Source organism: Panthera uncia, assembly GCF_023721935.1.
Source record: "Panthera uncia isolate 11264 chromosome A3 unlocalized genomic scaffold, Puncia_PCG_1.0 HiC_scaffold_11, whole genome shotgun sequence".
In the NCBI taxonomy this organism is placed as follows: Eukaryota; Metazoa; Chordata; class Mammalia; order Carnivora; family Felidae; genus Panthera; species Panthera uncia.
The window spans coordinates 59964196-59983767 of NW_026057578.1; the positions used below are offsets into that span (position 1 = coordinate 59964196).

The 19572-nt window shown below is 48.9% G+C and overlaps 1 protein-coding gene across 8 annotated transcripts in view; it reads right to left on the bottom strand.

Annotated features, from left to right (window-relative positions):
• The window catches only part of INPP4A (inositol polyphosphate-4-phosphatase type I A), a 135137-nt gene that overhangs the window by 17062 nt on the left and 98503 nt on the right, over nucleotides 1-19572 (bottom strand). For 5 of the 8 annotated variants that reach the window (XM_049651382.1, XM_049651385.1, XM_049651383.1 and 2 more), the window contains 9 exons: nucleotides 17339-17522; nucleotides 15862-16080; nucleotides 14538-14793; nucleotides 10863-10895; nucleotides 6599-6771; nucleotides 5465-5588; nucleotides 4189-4315; nucleotides 3738-3878; nucleotides 1232-1329 (listed from right to left, as the gene is read on the bottom strand). In XM_049651382.1, the coding sequence (XP_049507339.1) occupies nucleotides 1232-1329; nucleotides 3738-3878; nucleotides 4189-4315; nucleotides 5465-5588; nucleotides 6599-6771; nucleotides 10863-10895; nucleotides 14538-14793; nucleotides 15862-16080; nucleotides 17339-17522 (1355 nt within the window). The remainder of the gene's footprint in view (nucleotides 1-1231; nucleotides 1330-3737; nucleotides 3879-4188; nucleotides 4316-5464; nucleotides 5589-6598; nucleotides 6772-10862; nucleotides 10896-14537; nucleotides 14794-15861; nucleotides 16081-17338; nucleotides 17523-19572) is intronic. The other 3 variants (XM_049651387.1, XM_049651388.1, XM_049651386.1) reach the window with 3 other exon arrangements.

The following is a 19572-nucleotide window of genomic DNA, read 5'->3' on the forward strand; positions in this document are numbered from 1 at the left end:
CAGCAGGCACTCCTTCTCTCACCCACCTTCAGCGCCCAGGTAACACTGCTTCTCTCCTGCTTCCAAGGACTCTCTCTCTGGCTTGTCTGTTGAACCTTTTCTTCCCAAGCCACCTCCACTGGGAGAAAACACTGCACCGGTGGTCTGCACCCCTCCTCCAAGTCAATCAGCACACTCTAGCTGATTTGAGATGAATCCCTGAAGTCAACTCTCCAGCCCGGTCCCTTGTAACACAGCATCTCCTAACAGGACACCTTCGCCCACTAAGCGCCAAGCCTCAGAGCCAGGCTAACTCTTCCCTGCGGCCAAAACTAACACCTACCTCATTGTGCTATCATGGGGAGTCAGTGCGGAATGTGTGCAAAGCACAGCACAGCACCCCGGCACATCAGTGATCTGGGAATGCAAATGAAGCCTTTTCACGTCTTCCCTTCTTGGCAGTTAGAGGACACTGGTGTTACCCAGGGTTGGAGTCTGCCTCCTTCACCTGGGGGTACCCCCCTACTGGCTGGGACAGTGCTAGCACAGACAGGCAGAGCCTATTCCTATCCAGGCAGGGTCCAGTCTCTTTCATCACTGGGTCCCGTGGTGCTTCATATGGGGCAGGTGCTCAGTAAACATGTACCGGGGCTGACATCAGGAGAGAGTTCCCCATGTACACATAGTGTGCTTAACCCTGGGTTCTTGACTGAGTCCAGCAGCACAGAGAGGGCTGTCAGCTGTGATGGCTACTGTCACTCTCCACTGCCTCCAGGGACACCCAGACAGGGGCCCTCTCGCCCCCCACGGCAATAAGTGTCTGCCCAGCATCTTACTCTATGTGCTATATAGATGCAGGTGCAGGGGGAGTTCACACCAGCGCGGGGCCGAGTGGGGGCCCTGCCTCTGCGATCCCATCTGCCCTACCAGTAGGAGCACAACATGCACCATGGCATCAATGCACGCCAGGGACTGGGACAGCGTGTGACAAAGCCTCGCATTAGAACGGGCAGGCCAGAGAAGAATCAGCAAGGGGGGCGGCCTGAGGGAAGCTTCTCTGGGTGGGGATTCACACCATGCAAAGTCTGAGCAGATGAACAGGCTTCCAGAGGGACAGGGAAGCCAAGGAGGAGTCGTGCACATGGATGCAGCATCCAGATGGTTGGTGGGCAGGAAAGGCTCAAACACCCAGGGTGACACAAGACAGACAGCAGGTGAAAAAGAAACCTACCATGAGTGAAGAAATACTTACAATCTTCAGGCAAAACTTCCTTAAACTGCTCGAAGTAGGAATTTAACCGCACCAAACTTTCCACATTGATAACTTCTTGTAAAGACGTATCACCAAACCTTCGGAGGTCATACGGGGACACCATTAGTGAATGACACTTCCTTCCAGCATGAACATAACTGCCTTGAAGCTAACAACATGGATTCTCTCAAGCATTATTTGTGCACATCTATATTCTAAGCCACTTCCCTCCTCCCAAGCATACGGTCATCTCTGCTGTGTTGGTGACATGTTTAAATACATTTCATTAGCAGGAACCACACACATTTGTTACAAATGTGCCTAAAAGATTACAGAACTCCATCTGTCCCAGACCCTGGTGCAGCATACACAGAAACCCCTCTCACAGCCACTCACTGTGAGTCCCCATCCTCCCATCCCGGGGGTGCTTAGGAGAGGGGATGGCAATGGGGCTCTGGCTGGGATGTGAGGACACAGTCCTGTACTTGAAGCTGAAGTCACACTGCCCACTAAATAATCACACCCGACTAGCTGTTCCTCCTGGACTGTATGGGAGGCCCTAGCTCTCTTCTCTCTATGCAGACTCATCCTGTGCATGCCTCACAGGTAGCCAGGACATGCCAGATGTGTAAGGTAGAGGAAGAGGAAAGTCACCGTTGAGAAAGACCCCCAGATGGTCATTAATACTGGCAGGCTCTGAAGTCTAAGGCCCGGATGCCCAGTCCAGCTCCACTACTGCTCTGCTGAGGGACTTCCCTGCACATCAGCCTCTTCACGATCCCATGTCACCCTTAAAAGAGCAGGACTCCCTCCTGTGGGTCCACCACAGTCCATTCACCCCAATGCCCACAATGGCTTTTCCTCTAGGCACCTGCTCCCTCGGGGACTGCCCCAGGACACAGTGAGCTGGGCTTGTTTATGAGCTGAGGGGAGAGTGTCCCAAAAGCAGATAAATGAGCAAAGACCTTGTGCTCACCAAGTCTTCCCCATCCCCACTGTCTCACCCTCCTCTACCTGCCCCTCTGCTCACTGTGACATGGCCTTGCCTCAGCCCTTGCCAGAAACTGCTCTTGCAGTCATCAAGAACGGCAGCTGCCAGACACAGGGAGCATTACTGTCTTCCCTGGGACACCTCCTGACCGGGCCCCTGATATTGCCTACTCTCCCTGAAGTGGGTTCTTCCAGCTCTGCTCGCACCTCAGAGGTCTCTGCTTCCTGAGCTAGCGGCCTCAGCTTAAGGTGGCCCCCATCTGTCCCTGAGCACGATCTTCTTCCTGGTTTCTGGGCTCAGTAGATGGAAACACCCCCTCGCCACCGACCTGGAAGCCTGTTATTCTCTCCACCATCTCTCTCATACCCTGCGTAACTACAAACCACACCTTCCATTTCACCACTGAAATAGCCCTCCAGTCTGCCCCTTCTTTACCCGTACTACTCCTGCCTGACCCAGCTCACCGCCTCTGGCCTGGACTTTCCAACAACCTCCTCGTCACACTTGTCACCCTCATATCTTTCCAGCACATGGCCAATAAGTGAACCACTTAAAACGTAGATGAGATTGTGTCCTGCTCTACTCAAACTTCTTCGATGTCTCCCACCAGCAACCACATTTGCTAAGTGGGGGTGACCTACACCTATGTAGGGGTGATTGGTTTCCAGAGGCCCAACAGGAAGATGGCACATCATCCTAGCGACCAAATTCCCTTTACAGCAAGTGCTTTAAAAACCCACATGAATAAGACATGTTCTAAATTCTAAAACACACATGCCACATGGATGTAATGATAAAACAGGGAAGATTTTCACCTACTAGTGGAAGGTCATTACACATGCCCAAACGCTCCTCCTCTCCAGCACACATAAATATGTGCACACACACACTTGCACACATGGGCACATTTGACTCTTCCCTGTTGCCTGGTAGGGGACCCTGGAGGGAGTTTACAAGACAAAGGCCTTTAGAATCAAGGCATGGCTCTCAGCCTGGCATACAGGCCTCTCTAACCTCACCGCTGCCCATCCTGGTCTGGGACCTTGGCCTTCAGCACCCCCGATGGTTTGTCCCCACCTGCATTTGCTCAGGCTTATTGGCTTGAGATGCCAGGTCTTTCCTTCACCTCCTCATCTGACCAACTCCTACTTACTCTTCAAAACCCAATTCAACCATCAGCCTCTCCAGGAAGCCCTCTCTCACACCCTCTCCCTGGGTCTCCTGTTAGGACCCCTACTCCCTGTATTCATCTTCATCCTTGTGTCCACATCTCCCTCCTACCAGCCCAAGTCTCTTGAGGACACAGACCACGACCACATCTGGCTCATCTTTGTGTCCCTAGCACCAAACACAGGGCTGGGTACATGGCTGCATCTGAAGACTGTTGGCCAAAAGAAGGAAGGTATGACAAAGTCTACGCAGCACTCAGAGCCTGAAGAGGGCTAAGGACATTTTCTACAGCACCCCACAAGAGCACTCCAGCCACCCCGGCCCCCACGAGAGCCAGGCACGCACCTCTCGGCTAGTGTCTGCTGCTCGTTGATGCCCACATTGAAGAGGACAGGCTGCACCCGCAGCAGCATGCCGCTCTGGATCTCCCGGGGCAGGGCGTCGAACAGGGGGCCCGGCAGAGGGATCCGCACGTTGAACCCATCACTGCAAAACAGTGGAGAGAGCCAGAGGATGGGTGAGGGCTGGGACAGGGGAGAGGCAGGAGAGGAGGTAAGTGAGAAGAGGAAAACCAAGCTGGCCTCGATACTGGAGTGCAGACTGGCCGTCCAGCTCAGTGGTTTCCAAACTGCTGGTCATGAACATTTACAGGTCTGTGAAATTAATGTGGAAGGCTAGGATCAAGATTTTTAACTGAATGAAACAGAATAAAACAAAAATGAAAGTATATCACATGTAACGAACATAAATTAAAACACAGTGCTAGTTCTGAGAATTAAAAAAAAAATCTTTCTACCGATTTCCAGTGATGACGGGCAGCATGTCTGTTGATGCATTAGAAGTGGCCTGAGTGACTTTGAAGGTCACGTTCCTCAGGTCCATGATTCCAAGGCTCATGTCCTCCAGCATGGCCAGCTCCTCACCTGGATGCGAGAGACGGATGGAAGGAGGTCAGGTGGAGGGGACCTGCCCCATGGGCTCAGCACAGCCACAGAGCTGTGGGAGGTGATGGGATCAGGCGTGGTGTGACGAGACGGGGACTGTCTTCTCCATGGGGAAAGGCAGCTACTGAAATCCCCCGTGGCCACATTTAGCAGCTCGGCTGGTGGAAACATGCACCACGACTCACAGCCCTCTCTGGTGAGGGGAAGTGTGGGGCAGAAAACTGGCATGTATGGAGTCTCAGAAAGCAAAGCTGGCGCTTTAGAAATGGACAGAGACAGCAAAACAGCACACTGGGGCTGGATCCCTCCACTCCATAGTGCTTGGCATTTACTTGACGTCTTATAACTCTAAAGACTGACAAACACTTCTAAAAAGTTATTCATTTTTATCCTCTCAGAATAAAAAAATGAAAGTAGGAAGAAGAGTCTTTTTAGAGGGCAATTTGGGAATATCTATGAAATTTAAAAATATTCCTGCCCTTTGACCCAGAAACATTCCTTTCAATAATGTAGTGGCTGCAGAAATGGGCCGAGAGGCACACACAGACTTGTGTGTGGAGACCTATGGCAGCACTGTTTTCATAAGAATAATTCAGGGGCGCCTGGGGCTCAGTTGGATGAACATCCGTCTTCAGCTCAGGTCATGATCTCGCGGTTTGTGAGTTCGAGTCCCACGACGGGCTCTGTGCTGACAGCTCGGAGCTTGGAGCCTGCTTTGGATTCTGTGTCTCCCTGTCTCTCTGCCTCTCCCCTGCTCATGCTCTGTCTCTGTCTCTCAAAAATAAATAAATGTTAAAAAAAAAAAAAAAACCTTAAAAAAAAGAATAATTCAGAAGCGGCCCAATGTCCCACAGGAACATTGCTTAAATAATTATCATCCATCCTCAACCAGAAAGATCTTTGTAACAACCAACAACAATAAAACAAACTATGGATGTGTGTGTCTGTAACTACATAGGACTTTTATTTGGTTCTTGCATATTTTGATGATGTTTAGATTTATTTTCATCAGCATGCGCAATTAGAAAACTATCTGGGAAGAAAGAATGGGAATCACACACGTCCGTACTGCCCAATACCCCCAGGATCCCGGAGGCATAGGGTGTGTGGGAGCCCCTGGAGCCTCACCATAGGTGCTCAGCAGGCTCTCGAACTGGGCCAGCAGCCCAATGGTGTAGAGCTGGCGCAGGAAGCCATCATCATGCAGGCAGTTCCTCAGCTTGATGATGAAGCCACAGATGAGAGCAGTCAGCTGTGGGGGAGACACGAGGTGAAGCGGCTGTGAGGGGGACAGACACCTCCTCACTAAATGGCTACCAGCCTGTGCCTTGCCCTTGGCCCTGAGTTTCTCCACTTTCACGGCTCTGGCTGGGCCGCAGCAGCACCTCTTCCCCCTCCATCTGGGGTGTGGGGAGCACTCAGCTCTGAGGCCATGCGGGGCAGAGGCCATGGGGAGGGTGCACAGCACTCCAGGCTTGCCACTCCTATTGCTCCCAAAGGCTGGTTTGGTTTTGGCTAAGCTTCCAACCTGAACTGCCTGGGCTTCCTCCTGGGCTAGAACCTTCTGGAAGCCTAGAATTAATTTCCCACCGTGAAAAGGTCCTGTATACTCACAGATTCATACCAGCTCTGGCTGGAAACTGAAGTGATCATAACAAAGAACGGAAGTGAGAGACAACACGGTCACTCTGCAAGTTACCTCAGTGGGAGATATTCTGTGGGATGAAACAGGCCTCACAAGGATGGGCCGGTGGACCTGCAGAGAACCAGCCTGACCTTCTATCACTGTTCACTTTGCTTTTGGTAACTCGCATCTACCAAACTCATGACATTCTCCAAAAGAGAACAGAAATTATCACAGCAGTTGTGCACAAGCAGCAGAACTAAGGCACTGACAGCAATAATCGTGTCTCCCTCACTAAAATCCTTTGTAGGAAAAAAGGTGGCAAAGAGGCCTGTGTCATGCACAATGCAACATGCCTCAGGCTGGAGCCACGGATGTGCCCAACCCACCAGTGCCACTTCCATGGGGAGGAACAAGGGTGGACTCAGACCCTCTCCTAAATACAGACTTATCGAGTAGGATTCCTCCCTCCATGTTGAAATCTAGACCTCTCTAGTAAATAACTTCAAGAGCCACAGGCAGGTGGAAGTATTGTCAACCTTGGTTTTTTCAGGGTGAAGCCAGAGAACAAGTTCCTAAGCCTGTGTTTTCTGAGGGTGGAGGTGCCCATGGGCTTCCGTGCCACTCCCGGGGCTTACAGTTTGGCAGAAGACCACATCCCGGCGGTACTGCAGGCTCAGGTACGTGGCTATGGTGGGAGCGCTGTCCTGCATGAGCAGGAAGACCATTGCCTTCTTGGCCTTGTCACTCATCATGGCCACACAGTCTGTGAGGGTGGTCAGCAGGGGGTAAAGGGCCTCACTCCATTCACCTGGGCATGAGAAAGGAGACGTGTGAGGAGGAAAACTTTAAGAATTAGGTTCTATAAGTTTAGCAAGTTGCCTGACCCTAACCCTCATACTGCCCCCCTCCCCCTCCCCACCCCTTCTGCATCTTATATCTCTGCTCGGCCCAAGCTCCGGCCCAGAACTGGCACTAAGTTCTGCCTGGAACCAACCCAGTCTCCAACCTTCTGGCCTGAAGCTTTTCCAGTAAACAAAGAGGGGACCTACTGTGGGACCAATGATGTAGGCCTTGTTTCCCTAACCTACTGTGGGCTATATACATAAATGCTCAGGATTATTCCTTTTGAGGAAAATGACGAAAAAGTTTCTGTGAGCCATCTGCAATTCACCACTGTTCCTCTACCCAGGGCGAGAAGGGCACCCAGAAAAGTGACTGTTATCTTGCTTCTCTTGACCCAGGTATTAAGGCAAAAGCCCCCATCCTTCTAGAGCAAAGGACAACTCCACCCTTGCAGAGCCAGTGTGTGGCTGTGGTACATTCTCGCTTTCCACGTCTGGAGGAAAGACCTTGTTCCACATGGTTTCCCGTGTTTTCAGCTCTCAGAATATCCCCTGCTTCTGCGCTTTCTTCCCCGCCCCCAAACTCCCTGCCCGCTACCCTCTATTTCTAGTTTAGTTTTCTCTTAGAGGTATTAGGAAATTGTGACCCTGTACCAAAACAATTTTTTTTTTTTAAAAATAGAACCTCAGGGTAGAAAAACAGAGTCAAAGGTATTTTGGGCTTTGGCTCTTTTTTTGCCTCCCTATTTAGAAGGCATTTAAAAGAGAAAAGACATGCCCTCATCAGTTCTATTTATAACAGGTCACCAAGCCCAGAAAGAAGCATTTGACTGTCACCACTGGGTGAGCCCACCACAGCAGAGGCTGCGCAGGCAGGGAGTGGAGCCCAGGCAGCACACGGCACTCAGGATGAGGTGCGAGTGACACCACACCCACAGACGTCACCGCACTGGGGAGAAAGGGTAAGCTCTGTCTTAGACAAACAGAGTCCAAAACCCTGAGTGAAGGGAGACGAGCTTCACTCTCTCAAACTGTATGGGTAGCACTTTGTTGAGACACAGATTTAGAGAAATGCCTAAACCTTGCAAAAGGACTTCCCTATACTCAGTGTTCAGTTGAGGCAGATTTTCAAGTACGTGAATCCATTCAAAGTCTGGAAATGATCTAACTGTGTATGCAGGCACACCGTATGTGGACAAGGATTTATATCTGTAATTTAAAAAAAAAAAAAGGCAGGCTTAAATTTAGAAAGTCTATAGCAGGAAAGGTCTTAGCAAAGAACTCATGGTGACAGAGAACACTGGACCGAGGAGTGGAAAATATGTGTCCTGGGCCCCAGCTGCCGCTGAGCAGTGCTGGCCATGGACAAGTCTCTTGACCCCTTGGCCACGTGAGTCCTTTTTAGTAAAATGGAAGAGCTCTGCTGGATAACATCCAAGTCTCTTTCTTCCTCTGAAAAATCTCAGAGGCCATGTTTTTGTTTCTTTGAAGAACTCTGTTGCATGCAAGTTATATTCAGCAACGATCAAAAAAGACAATGGCAACTAAATTTTCATAGCCAAATAATTGGGGGAAAGGTAGACAGTCATTAACTGAGAAGTAAATGCTCTTAGAGCAAATGCTGCCGGTTTTACTTTGCTTTTCCATTAACGTGCAGGTACCTATGCAATTAATATGCAAATTATCATCATTTTAATCTGAAAATGATCAGAAAGTACAAGTGGTCTTAGCTGACTAAGCAAATCTTCTCCATGCAATACTTTTTCATTTTACCTGCTTCTCTACTTCTCTTTCAAAAAAATCCATTTAAGTATGATGCAGTTTTGTTACATTAGGGGGGAAAAACTCTGAAAAAAATTGGGAATAAAGGAAGAATGGTTAAGAAGCACTGGGATCTTGTCCTGAAGAAAAGATGTGGGTCTGGATGGGAGAGGAGCCTGGCATCTTCCCAGAGGAGGGCTCACACACGCCTGGATGGCTCCAGAATTCAGTAAGAGTGCCAGCCACTGTGTACATAAAACCAACCAGTGCTTTGGGGCTCCTGGGTGGTTCAGTCTGTTAAGTGTCTGACTTCGGCTCAGGTCATGATCTCATGGCTCGTGAGTTTGAGCCCCACATCTGACAGCTCAGAGCCTGGAGCCTGCTTGGGATTCTGAGTCTCCCTCTCTCTCTCTCTGCCCCTCCCCTGCTCACACTCTCTCTGTCTCTCAAAAATAATAAATAAATATTTTAAAAAATTAAAAAAAACCTGTCAGTGCTTTACCTGTTTCCTCATTTAATCAACAGAAAGAATATTAATAATACAGGTAAGGAAACAGGCTCAGAGAGGTTAAGTGTCTTCCCAGACACAAAAAGAACTGGCATTTGTATGTGTCTGACTGACCCTAAGCTCCAAGTTATTTTTATTGTGTCAGGTTGCTTCTGCCAAATAGAGAGTAGGGGTTGAGGGGGAAATAAATTTGGGGGGAATATGAAGAAAAATTATAATTAGAAACTTCCAGACAAAATGGATTTCAGGGACAGTAATGAGACTTCTACCAGGACCTAGCTTAGTAAAGGTATCTGGGATATTACATTTGGTGACGGTGTCATATTCTGCTCCCTTCGTCGAGAAAGACTTGCTATGAAAAAAAAAAATCAGCCCAACTAAACATTGTCCTTAGTGATGCAGCTGATTCACTTCTGGGTGGGGAGGGGGGTAATAAGCTCCTTGTCTAGTTGACAGTCTGTTAATGCTCACTGACTAGTGGTCAATCCATGGACCATGCTACTTTGGATAACTTTGAAGAGTTTTTTTTCAAATCCATACCCTGCTTTTGCATTTTTTTCCCCTCATCAACAGAGGAGGGAAGGAAGTTGGAAAGGAGGGAGGAAGATTGAGAAAGAGTGAGAGAAAAAAATGTGTGTGTTAACCAAGATAAAATATGGCTCTCCAGGAAAAGCCAAAGGAACTCTTGGCAGGGAACCATTTTAGTTCGCTGACATTAACTGTGGACAAGCCACCAGCGCTTCTAGAAATGACAGAGCTGATATAAAATTCATGGTGCTATGTGAGCTGAGAGGGTTCACTAAAACTGACAGAGAGTTTGGTAAATTCCCAAATCACCAGTTCGCTGTACTCTAGATATAACACAGGTATCCTGCTACCTCACATTTATATCCAGTCAGAAATATGCAATCATCAGACCGATTGGATAGCTGGTTTTTTGGGTGTAAGCAAAAGCATATTATTTGGGGGGTCTCATGCTCACTCTGGGAAACCCACAAGCCACAACTAGGAAACTCAACATGAACTAGAGCAGGGGTCGGCACACTTTTTTCTGTAAAAGGCTAGATAGGAAGTATTTTAGGCTTTGAGGATCATGGGGTCCTTGTCACAACTACTCAATTCTGGCATTGCCCCAAAAGCAGCCATAGACAATACATGAATGAGTGGACATGACTGGTTTCCAATAAAATGTTATTTACCAGAGCAGGCAGTGGACAGGATTCGGCTCAGAGCTGCAGTCTACAGACCCCTGAACTAGAGCCATGCACATTGACTTCTACGTGCAAATGCAGCAAAAAGATTCCGTTTTTAGCACTATCTCCAACTGAAAGCTGCCAGCAATGCCTACTAAGAATTCTAAGCTGCATCCAGACTCGGGAGAGAGGATGCTGTGTGATTATGAATACTGCAACACTTGGATGGCTACACCCCCTCCATGTAATGCTCACATGCTTCACAAGTTCAGGTGAAATCATAGGAAGTACCATTTACAAATATGTACTGTTCTGAATCAGGAAGCCCAATGCCCTCACGGATGTTAATCATCTGGAAAGGTTACATGATGGGAAAGTGAAAAAACTGCATGTGGTTGCCTGCTTCAGGCCACAGTCCCCAGCCCAACTGGTCCCTCACCAAACCTAAGAAAAGTTGCTACGTGTCTCAAATGAACAAACTCCTAAAATATTTTCCTAACTCTGGAAGCACAGGGGAATCTTGGATAATTCAGCTACAAACACTACCTGAGGATTATAAAGACATCTGCAGAAGCCTTGAACGGAAACCACGTACCTGGGCTGGACTCGTCAGGAGGGGGGCTGCAATCTGCACAGAAATGGAGGGCGACATGGATGATTAAGGAGCAGCACAAAGTTCAAACACGAACAACTCAACGCTTACAGCAACTGCATCAAGCAGCCGGCAGTAAGGAGGCTCAACTGAACACAGAAGAGGTCGGAGGCCTGCCTGCCTCTTCCCCCAAGAAGTCCCACGCAGGCGCGGGGCTGCTCCGACGCAGCCGAGCCCTCCTGGTGGTAAACACTGACCGACTCCGTGATTCGTTCATTCATGTTGCTAAGACTTCAACATAAAATGCTCTTCAGGACGAGCAAACTAACATATTACAATGTGATAAAGTGCCCACACTGATCACATTGTGACGGAGCCCATGTTGGCTCACGGCATCTGGAAGCACACTTGTAGTGAGAGAGACTGACCAGCAAATTGATCATCCCCAATTCAGAGCCCACTGCCCTGACTCTCGAGTGGAACCTGGGCTGCAGACTGACTGCTGAGACCCCAAGGTGAGGATCCAGCGATGAAACCAATATACCAACCAATGTCTATGCCAATCTTTAAAATTTAAACCAAATTTAAAACGTCTACGATTTGGGGAAAGACTAGAATTATAATGTCCCTCCAGGTGGCTCAAGGAATGCCAATTTTAATTCAATTTCACCTACAATGAATCGCATTTCAGCAAGTGAAGTACTCATTTCAATATTACATTTCCCCTGAAAACTCTAAAATTCCTTGGTTAACTGGGCGTGCCACTGGAAAAAAACAAGTCTGAAAAGGGTCATTTATTTTATGTCTTCAGGTGGGTGGTTTCAGAGCCCCATGAATAGCTGGAACCAGCTTTATGGAGACTTTATAGTCTGGATTGTCCAGAGGTAGGAGTGCCAAGGGATCCTTCCTCTCTGGTCACCTTTGGCAGTGATTTCTTCAACTGGCAAAGGGAATAGAAACAGAGCAAAATTAAAGGCTCCTGTGACTTAAAGATTTCAGCCTCTTCATTAGAGCCCAGATATCCTGAGACTACCTATCTAACAAAGACAGAAACCCACAGCAGTGTGCAGTAATGCAGAACAGTCATTCCTGTTTAAACCTCTGTCCAGCTAATCAGAATTACTCCAGGCCTTGAAAAAAAATACAGATTTCTGCCTCCCATAACCCTTCCTCCAAGATTCTGGGTCTGAGTGAGCAGGAAGGTCCAGGAGCCTGTTTTATGATCTTCTGTGGTGATCCCAAACGACTGGGTTGTGGCCATTCCCCAAAAAAGGGCACCAGGGGTTAAACCTGGCTGGGTAAATTCGATCTTTCAATCAAAGCAGGAAGTGTGTGTGTGTGTGTGTGTGTGTGTGTGTGTGTGTGTGTTGGGGGAGGGGTCTCCTCTGGTACTCTTGTACCAGTGACTGGTAACTTAGGCCATGGAGTCCCCTGAGATTTGATTAACACATAATCTCGAGGGCATACAAACCTGAGACCCCGAGACCCTGGTCCGGGGTGTGAATGGTTCTTCAGCAATGAGGAGAGGATGAGAATGTGTGCAGAGCAGATAATGGAAGCCACCAAACGGGGAGGCTGCGGGTGGTGGTTCAGAAGAGCATGGGGCACTTGTGCGGAAAGCGGGAGAAGGAAAGAGGCTCACGGAGCCTCTGTGGTTCCAGCTGGCAGGGACTTGTCAGTGGGTCCCGCAGTGATCTGTGTGTGCCAGGCACGGCTCTGATGAGTTCTGCAGGACAACAAGCTAGAAGGCAGGGCAATTCCTTAGTAGAATATGAAAACCAAAGACCTAGGACAGGGTACAGAGCTAGAATGAAAAGTGATGATGCCTTTCAAAGAGGTATTCATATATAATAAGCTGGTGTGAACACAACCTGCTCATTAGGCCAAAACCACTACCCCAGGAGGTTGCAATGGTCTAAAAAGTCATGGCAGAGCTGAGGTCTGGCCCTTGAGGATAAGAGACTGAGTAAAATAAACAGCTTGCAGGCTCATTTTTTCTGAACCTCCTGATCACGCCCAGGTCTGAACAGCTTCCTAGGAATGTTCAAGATTTTTAAATTAAGGATCATCCACAGTTAATTTAGTGGCAAACGGTTTCATATGTTTCTTTGAGTACTGATCAGCAAAGTTAGCCTCTCTCAAATGTATGCTTCATATTCCCATGATCACAACAGAGCTGATCTGCATGGCAAATACAAGTCATGCCCTAAATACCATAAATAAATGCTCATTTAAATAACTTTAAAACTGCATTTAAATGTGTCTACATTTGACCAATACAGTATGTGCCTAGAAAGAAAGTGACATTTAAGTTATGGCTATGACAGAATATCTGATTAAATAAACTATGTCTGGCATTTTTTAAAAAATCCAATAAATTACTCTTTTTATATCTGCAGGAAAACTTGAAAATTACAAGCAAGACTATATTGAAGAGAAATGAGCAATGAGCTTTCCAATTTTTTTTTTTAAGCACAATTTACATTAAAAAAAATGAGAAGACAGACAGGACAAAAGAGCTCCATGAAACCAATCACAGGTTTGGGGAACTGAAACTATAGCCCTTCACAGATGGAAGGGGTGGAGGATGTGAACACTGTTGAATCAGAGGCTCAAGTGAAATCGCGCCTTGGAAACAGACTGCAGGCAGATTGCGAAGGTGAAGGGCATCTTACAAATGAAGGATTTACCAAGAGGCTCTGATAAAGGAGCATGGTTCTGCCTAGAATGAAAGTTGTGCAATTTAGAAATTAAAAGTCCTCACTGTATGAAGCCTAACCCTGGCACACCCTACTAACTACAGTTAGTAGGCCCTACTAACTACTAACTATTAACTACAGCTTAACACTCCCAAAGGTCTGCAGCCAGCTCTCAGCTGCCTGGCACATAACCCCACTCCCATCAGCTCTTACAGGAAAAGGTGGCAGGGAAAGGTCCCTGAGTGGCAAGGATGTGCCTATTTAGAAAGCATGCAGCCCCTGGCTTTAGGGCTATATGCAGGACAGAGTGGCTGATTATGCTCCGGGTCTCCACAGGCAGAAGACGGTTTCTGAAGCATGTTGCTTCATGCCAACGTCCTACCATCTACTGAGGGCACTGCCTCGGAGGTGGTGCTGGACAGAGGAACCTAAACTCAGCTCCAAGAACAGGTGCCACCATCTGACTGAGTTACCAGCAATTCCCAAGGCGGCATGCCCTGCTGGAGAAGAGCATGCCCAGCCAATGACAACCAGCCTTTAGACAAGTGTGCTGAGCCTGCTAACAGCTCTCATCCAGCTGTGTCCCTGCATGATTCACCTTTTCCTTGATTCTATCAATTCCCAATTCAATAAACAATCTCATCAGAAAAGCATCTGCATCTCTGCTTCCTTCAGGTTCTCAGATTGGTTTGCAAACCAGCAAAGCCCAGGAGCACCCCCTCACTGATGTGGCAATGAGACCCAAGAGGGCCTTCTGATTCTGCCTTAGCCAGACATGCAGATTCACACGTGGGCTCCAGGGGCGTGGACTACAGGAGCCTCTGCCCTCATTGCCCGCTGCTCCACACAGTGACCTCTGGCTCTGCCTGACAGCCCTCCCTGCAGTCTGTGTGGGGGAAGAGGTCATGGAGTCAGACAGACAGACATATGCAGCGTGAGGTGGAGGCAGCGTGAATGGGAAGCGTGGATGCATACGCACGTGTGGTCAGGCGAGGATGGCATGCAGCAGAGGAGATGGTGGAGGGGCATGGCGAGGAGGGGACATCATAGAAGGGGTCTTCCGGTTTGATCCAGTAGGCGTGGCTGTGCTGGTTACCTTTCTTGCTGGTACAGCTGCCTGCGCAAGGGAAGACATCCTCACAGCCCTCGCCATGCAGGCGCTCCTTCTGCAGCAGCTTGTCCACCCGCTGAATGATGCACTCCAGGCTCTTGTCTACGTTCAGCCACACTTTCTCCTTCCAAACCAAAAGGGCCCATTTGGGTCAGCTCTCCCAGTGGGAAAAACAGAACAGAGCACAATCTACCCACCCCCACCCCTGGTGCCCCCACACACTGATTCCTCTGCCCTGGGCCACCAGGATCATTAAAATACCACGAATTTAGAACATCAAGATTAATTCAAAGTTCTCCATTACCGTTGCATTTGCTTTTCAAAACACAAATCAATGTACTGCGCTCATTGTTTTTAAAGCTGGGGACACGTTTGCTAATAACTGTCACGGAGGCCAGCTAGGACTTCCCAGTGCCTTCCAGAGCTGGCAGAAAGGCCACAGGGCCCAGGGAGCCAGTGCGTCCGCTCCTCTTTCCACCACACACCTCCTACAACCATCAAACACACGAGACTGAGGGAAGGTAATGGAAACTGCTGATCACTTCATACGGGGGAAGTGGGAAAGCAGTGAGGCAGGGCTAGCAGTGATTTGCAGAAACCCACGCAGAATACAGGACGCCAGGGCAGGGCTGGAGGAGCACTTTGCTGCTGACTAGTAACTCAGTGCCTCACAGAACACTGCCTCCAAGCAATAGTCCCAACAAAAGGCAAAAACGGCCTGTGTGATGTGTTGCTTCCACAGGAAAGAGAGATGCTGCTCTCAGGGCCACTCCGTCAGGAAGCAGAATGCTCTGTGTGCAATGTCCAGGTGCATCTCCAGACTCCTCACTATCCCCCCAAATACAAACGGCCCTAGGAGGGCTGGCTGCAAGCAGAGCTTTGAGGAAGCAGGAGGCCTTGTGAGGGGAGAGGCCTCCAGCAGGGCAAGGGCTCCACAGAGAACACTGCCCCCTTTACAACCAGGTCTGACACCAGTCGGGCCTGCAGCAGCCCTGCCCCTCAGATGGACACAAGGTGTGAAAATGCCATCTCTTTCCATAAATCAGGCAGCCCTCCAGAAAAGAGGTGTGGAGCACGTCTACGAAGCAGCTGACATGTTAGGCACTTCCGGGTGGGGAAGAGCAGGCAAGAGGCTCTGAGTTCTTCAACCCAAGCTCAGTAGCAGAATAAGGGCCACGAGCAGCAGACTCACCCACTCCTCCTCGTGCCAGTCCACTTGCAGAGAAGACCGGCTATTCCTCCCCGTCCACCTGGCCATGAGGGTGTCCTGGTCGTTCCTAAGCATCACCTGCTCCTCCTCACTCGATGTCGGGGAGGCCTTGGAGGCAATGTAGTCGGGTCGCGCTGCGTTCAGTCCGTGGATGGAGTTGGCCAGCAGCTTGCAGTCGCACACGGTGACCAGCTGCCGGGTCTGCAGCACACACAAACCAAAGCTGCTGAGCCCCCAGGTGAGGGGCTGCAAGGCCGGTCCTCTCTAAGGGCTCAGAACTGTCCTGAGACCCAGCTGCATACCCTTCTCCATAGCGCAAGAGCCCTCAGGACGGCAGAGTTTAAAGGCTGCCACGTGAGCAGTTTAAAGGTTCCTACAAGAAGTCTGGAGGACACAGAGAGAATGGACGGAGGTCGAGGAACCTCTGACTTTCTTCGATCCCTGCCTGCCTCTGAGCCTGACAGGACTCCAGGAAGGGCCTGAAGAGAGCCCCGGTTCCTTGTCTTCACCGACTCCCTGAGCTGTCCACTCTGGTTATAGGGGACAGGTCTGACATTGGTTCACTGACTGAAGTCTTATCTTTTCTGCATCTAATCCTTGAAGCCCTGGGCTCTGAGCAGTGGGGCTCTCAGCACAGCATTGTGGTTCTGGGGAATTCTGTATGCAGAATTCTGTATGCTCATAATTTTCCTTCTGATAACATCATCTTTCTTTTCTAAGTGGATCTAATTCCCAGCTCTCAATCTTTTTGCTAAGTGAACACATGTGAAGGATATAGCACATTCTGATCAGGAACAGCATCTCACCCCACCAAAGTGTGTGTGAGTGGGGAAGTGTGATCAGAATCTGTGTGTGTGTGTGTGTGTGTGTGTGTGTGTGTGTGTGTGTGTTGAGAGACTGAGTAATTTGAAAAAGCATCATCCATCAAGATGATCTGGTATATCTAATCCCCCAGTTTAAACCAATATTTATATATTTTTAATCAGGATCAAATTTTGGTTAATTAGAAAACAGCTTACTGTTTATATTTAGGCCAATGAAGTTGTATTTTCCTTATTGTATGTTTGTGTAATAATTCAGCTTCTTTTTTCAAATTCCAAGTCAATAAAAATGTGGCAAAAAACATACTGAGTAGGCAGTTGCTAAGAAAGCTGTGGAACTATGCCAGATTCAACAATGAACCCCATGGATTTGAGGGGAGACATATCTGCATGAAGTAGCAGCTGGAAGTCACATGCTCTGGGATCTGCCCTTGGCCTGCCCCAACCAGTTCTGTGGCCACAGGCAAATCACCTAACCTCCCAGGGCCTTTGGGGGAACCAAACCTGAAACTAGATCTTCAAGGTCATCCCAATGTCACCCTTTCTGTGGACACCTCCAAGCACACATGGGGTGTCCCAAGTGTTTCTAGAAACCCAGGGAGCCCCCATCCCACATGCAGCAGGGTAGTCCCTCCTACCTTGTCTGCTAGAATGGCGAGGGTTCTTTCAAGACCTGTGGCAGACCTGTCCTTGGCTGCCCTGGAGAGCCGCTCTGCATAGTAACTCACTTGGGTTTTCAGGGTATTGATCTGGGCAATGATCTCCTTGGCTCTGATGATGTCCTGTGGTATGTAGATTATGGACTGGCAGCTGGATGGTGTACTGTAAAGGATAAAAACAGATTCTAAGGGCTTTCCTCAAATGTATGAAGATGGCAGCAGTATCCCAACCCTAGCCCACAACCAACACAAAGTTAAGTGTTCTGATTCTCAGGGATGTTCTCCTAGGCTAGTCTACCTGTGCAAAAGCACATCTCAAGAGATTTCTTCTGTCCATATGGTAGAAGCCTTAAAATATTAAAACAATGAAGTCTTTTATCTCCATTTGTACATGTCTATATTCTTATGTAAGTGTGCACACAGATACTGAACCCAGTAATTACCCAAATACTAATAATCTTTCATCTAAGAACCTCACCTGTCAAGTTCTCAGCAGTACAGAAATGGAGACACGGGGTCTGCTAATCCCAGAGGGGTCAGTTTACCACAGTGAAGGGAGATTGCCATGGGTGCTGGACTTTCCACAAGAAACCTATTTCCCCATTTGGCCAATCTTCAAACTTTCTGTGCACACCCACATAGTTCTCCTCCCTCACACCTCTGACCACAGCAAACTGGACTTCCTTCTCCAGTGCTTCTCTACTTGGAAAAACAATGTCCCATCAGATGAAGAGGAGGTACAGAACGTGCCAGGCCAGAGGCCAGGCCTGGGCACCTCAACAGCTTTGAAAACCTGGCTCTTCCTCCTTCCCTGCCTTCTCACCATCAAGCAGTGTGTGATCTTAGGATCGATGTCAAGGCTACAGCCCAGCCCCTGTGCAGCACAGACACGGGCCTCCGGAGAACTGACTCTACATCCTGGCTGTGTGGGGCCTGGCTAACGTGTCTGGCCATTCTAGTATATGTGCTGCCGAAGCGAGCACCATGTTTGGCCATTCGAGATGGAGGTGATAGATGGCAAGTCTCTCAGTGAAGATCCGAAACGATCTAATATTACACATTTATTTTTCAGACCATCTGAGAAAGCCAAAGAAAGCAGAGAGTGGTAAAGCACCGATGAGGAGGTCTCTTGCAATCTGAAGTTGTGAGCTCTAGTCCCCATCCTTATCAGCCCTGACTGGTTCCCTCAAAGGGCTGTCCTTTGGGTTTTGGGGAAGAGAGTGAAGGTGGAGGAGCACAACCTCCATAGTTCCCCCTGGAGATGAGGGCTGGAGATCCTCCTCTGCCAGGCCCTTTCCAGGGTAACCCGAAGGCAGGTCACCAAGAAACTTCCCTTGACAGACTATGGTGTAAACATGCAAAACCCAAAAACCAAAGCACCCCAGAAAGAAACAACACCCCAAGCCCACACACCACAGTAAAACACAATGGATTTGCCAGAAGCCCATGCAGCAGACCGCAACCAAGCCCACGTGATCTGAGAAGTCATTTCACAGCACGATGTGCACATGACTACTTTCCAATCTGCAATCACTCTTCCAAATGAATAGCTGCCATTTCAGACAATTTAGTCTTAAAAATACAATCTCAAATAGAATTTTTAAAAATCTGTTTTTCCCTGGCCCCAATATTTCGAGCACACATGCAATGTGTGCTTCATGTAGATACACACGTGTGTATGTAGATGGTCGTGTACACTTCAACCAATACATACCATCCCCCAAGTCAGAAGGAAAGCACCACCCCCTACTCACCTTGTGTTCTCACAGGCCACGTTCTAATAACAGTAATCCAGGACTTACACAGGAAGCATATGGCGGGGGTGTGGAAAAGTAAATTTCAAAGAGCTGCCGCTCAGTGATGATCGTGAATATACAGTCACCTAGTCCTAAAAGTGGGGAAAGCTGCAGAGGCCTCAGTGTGGGTGGGAGGTTCCTCAGCACCTGCTGTCCCCAGCAGAGCCCTGACATCTCAGGCAGGGCCCAGCCATGGCCCCTGAGCCTCACCAGCTCTGAGATGGCAGCAGCTCCAAAGGGCTGCAGGGGCTTCTGGGGCCTGTCACCAAGTGAAGGGCACTGCACAGGCCTGGCTATAGCCTGAGCCAGTACGTTGGGCGTGACCGTGGAGGGCCTGGGGGAGCGGTGGAGACCCCAGGCAGCAGACAGTGATTTCCGGCTGCCATCTAATTCTTTGGTAGAAAAAGTCACTTGGTT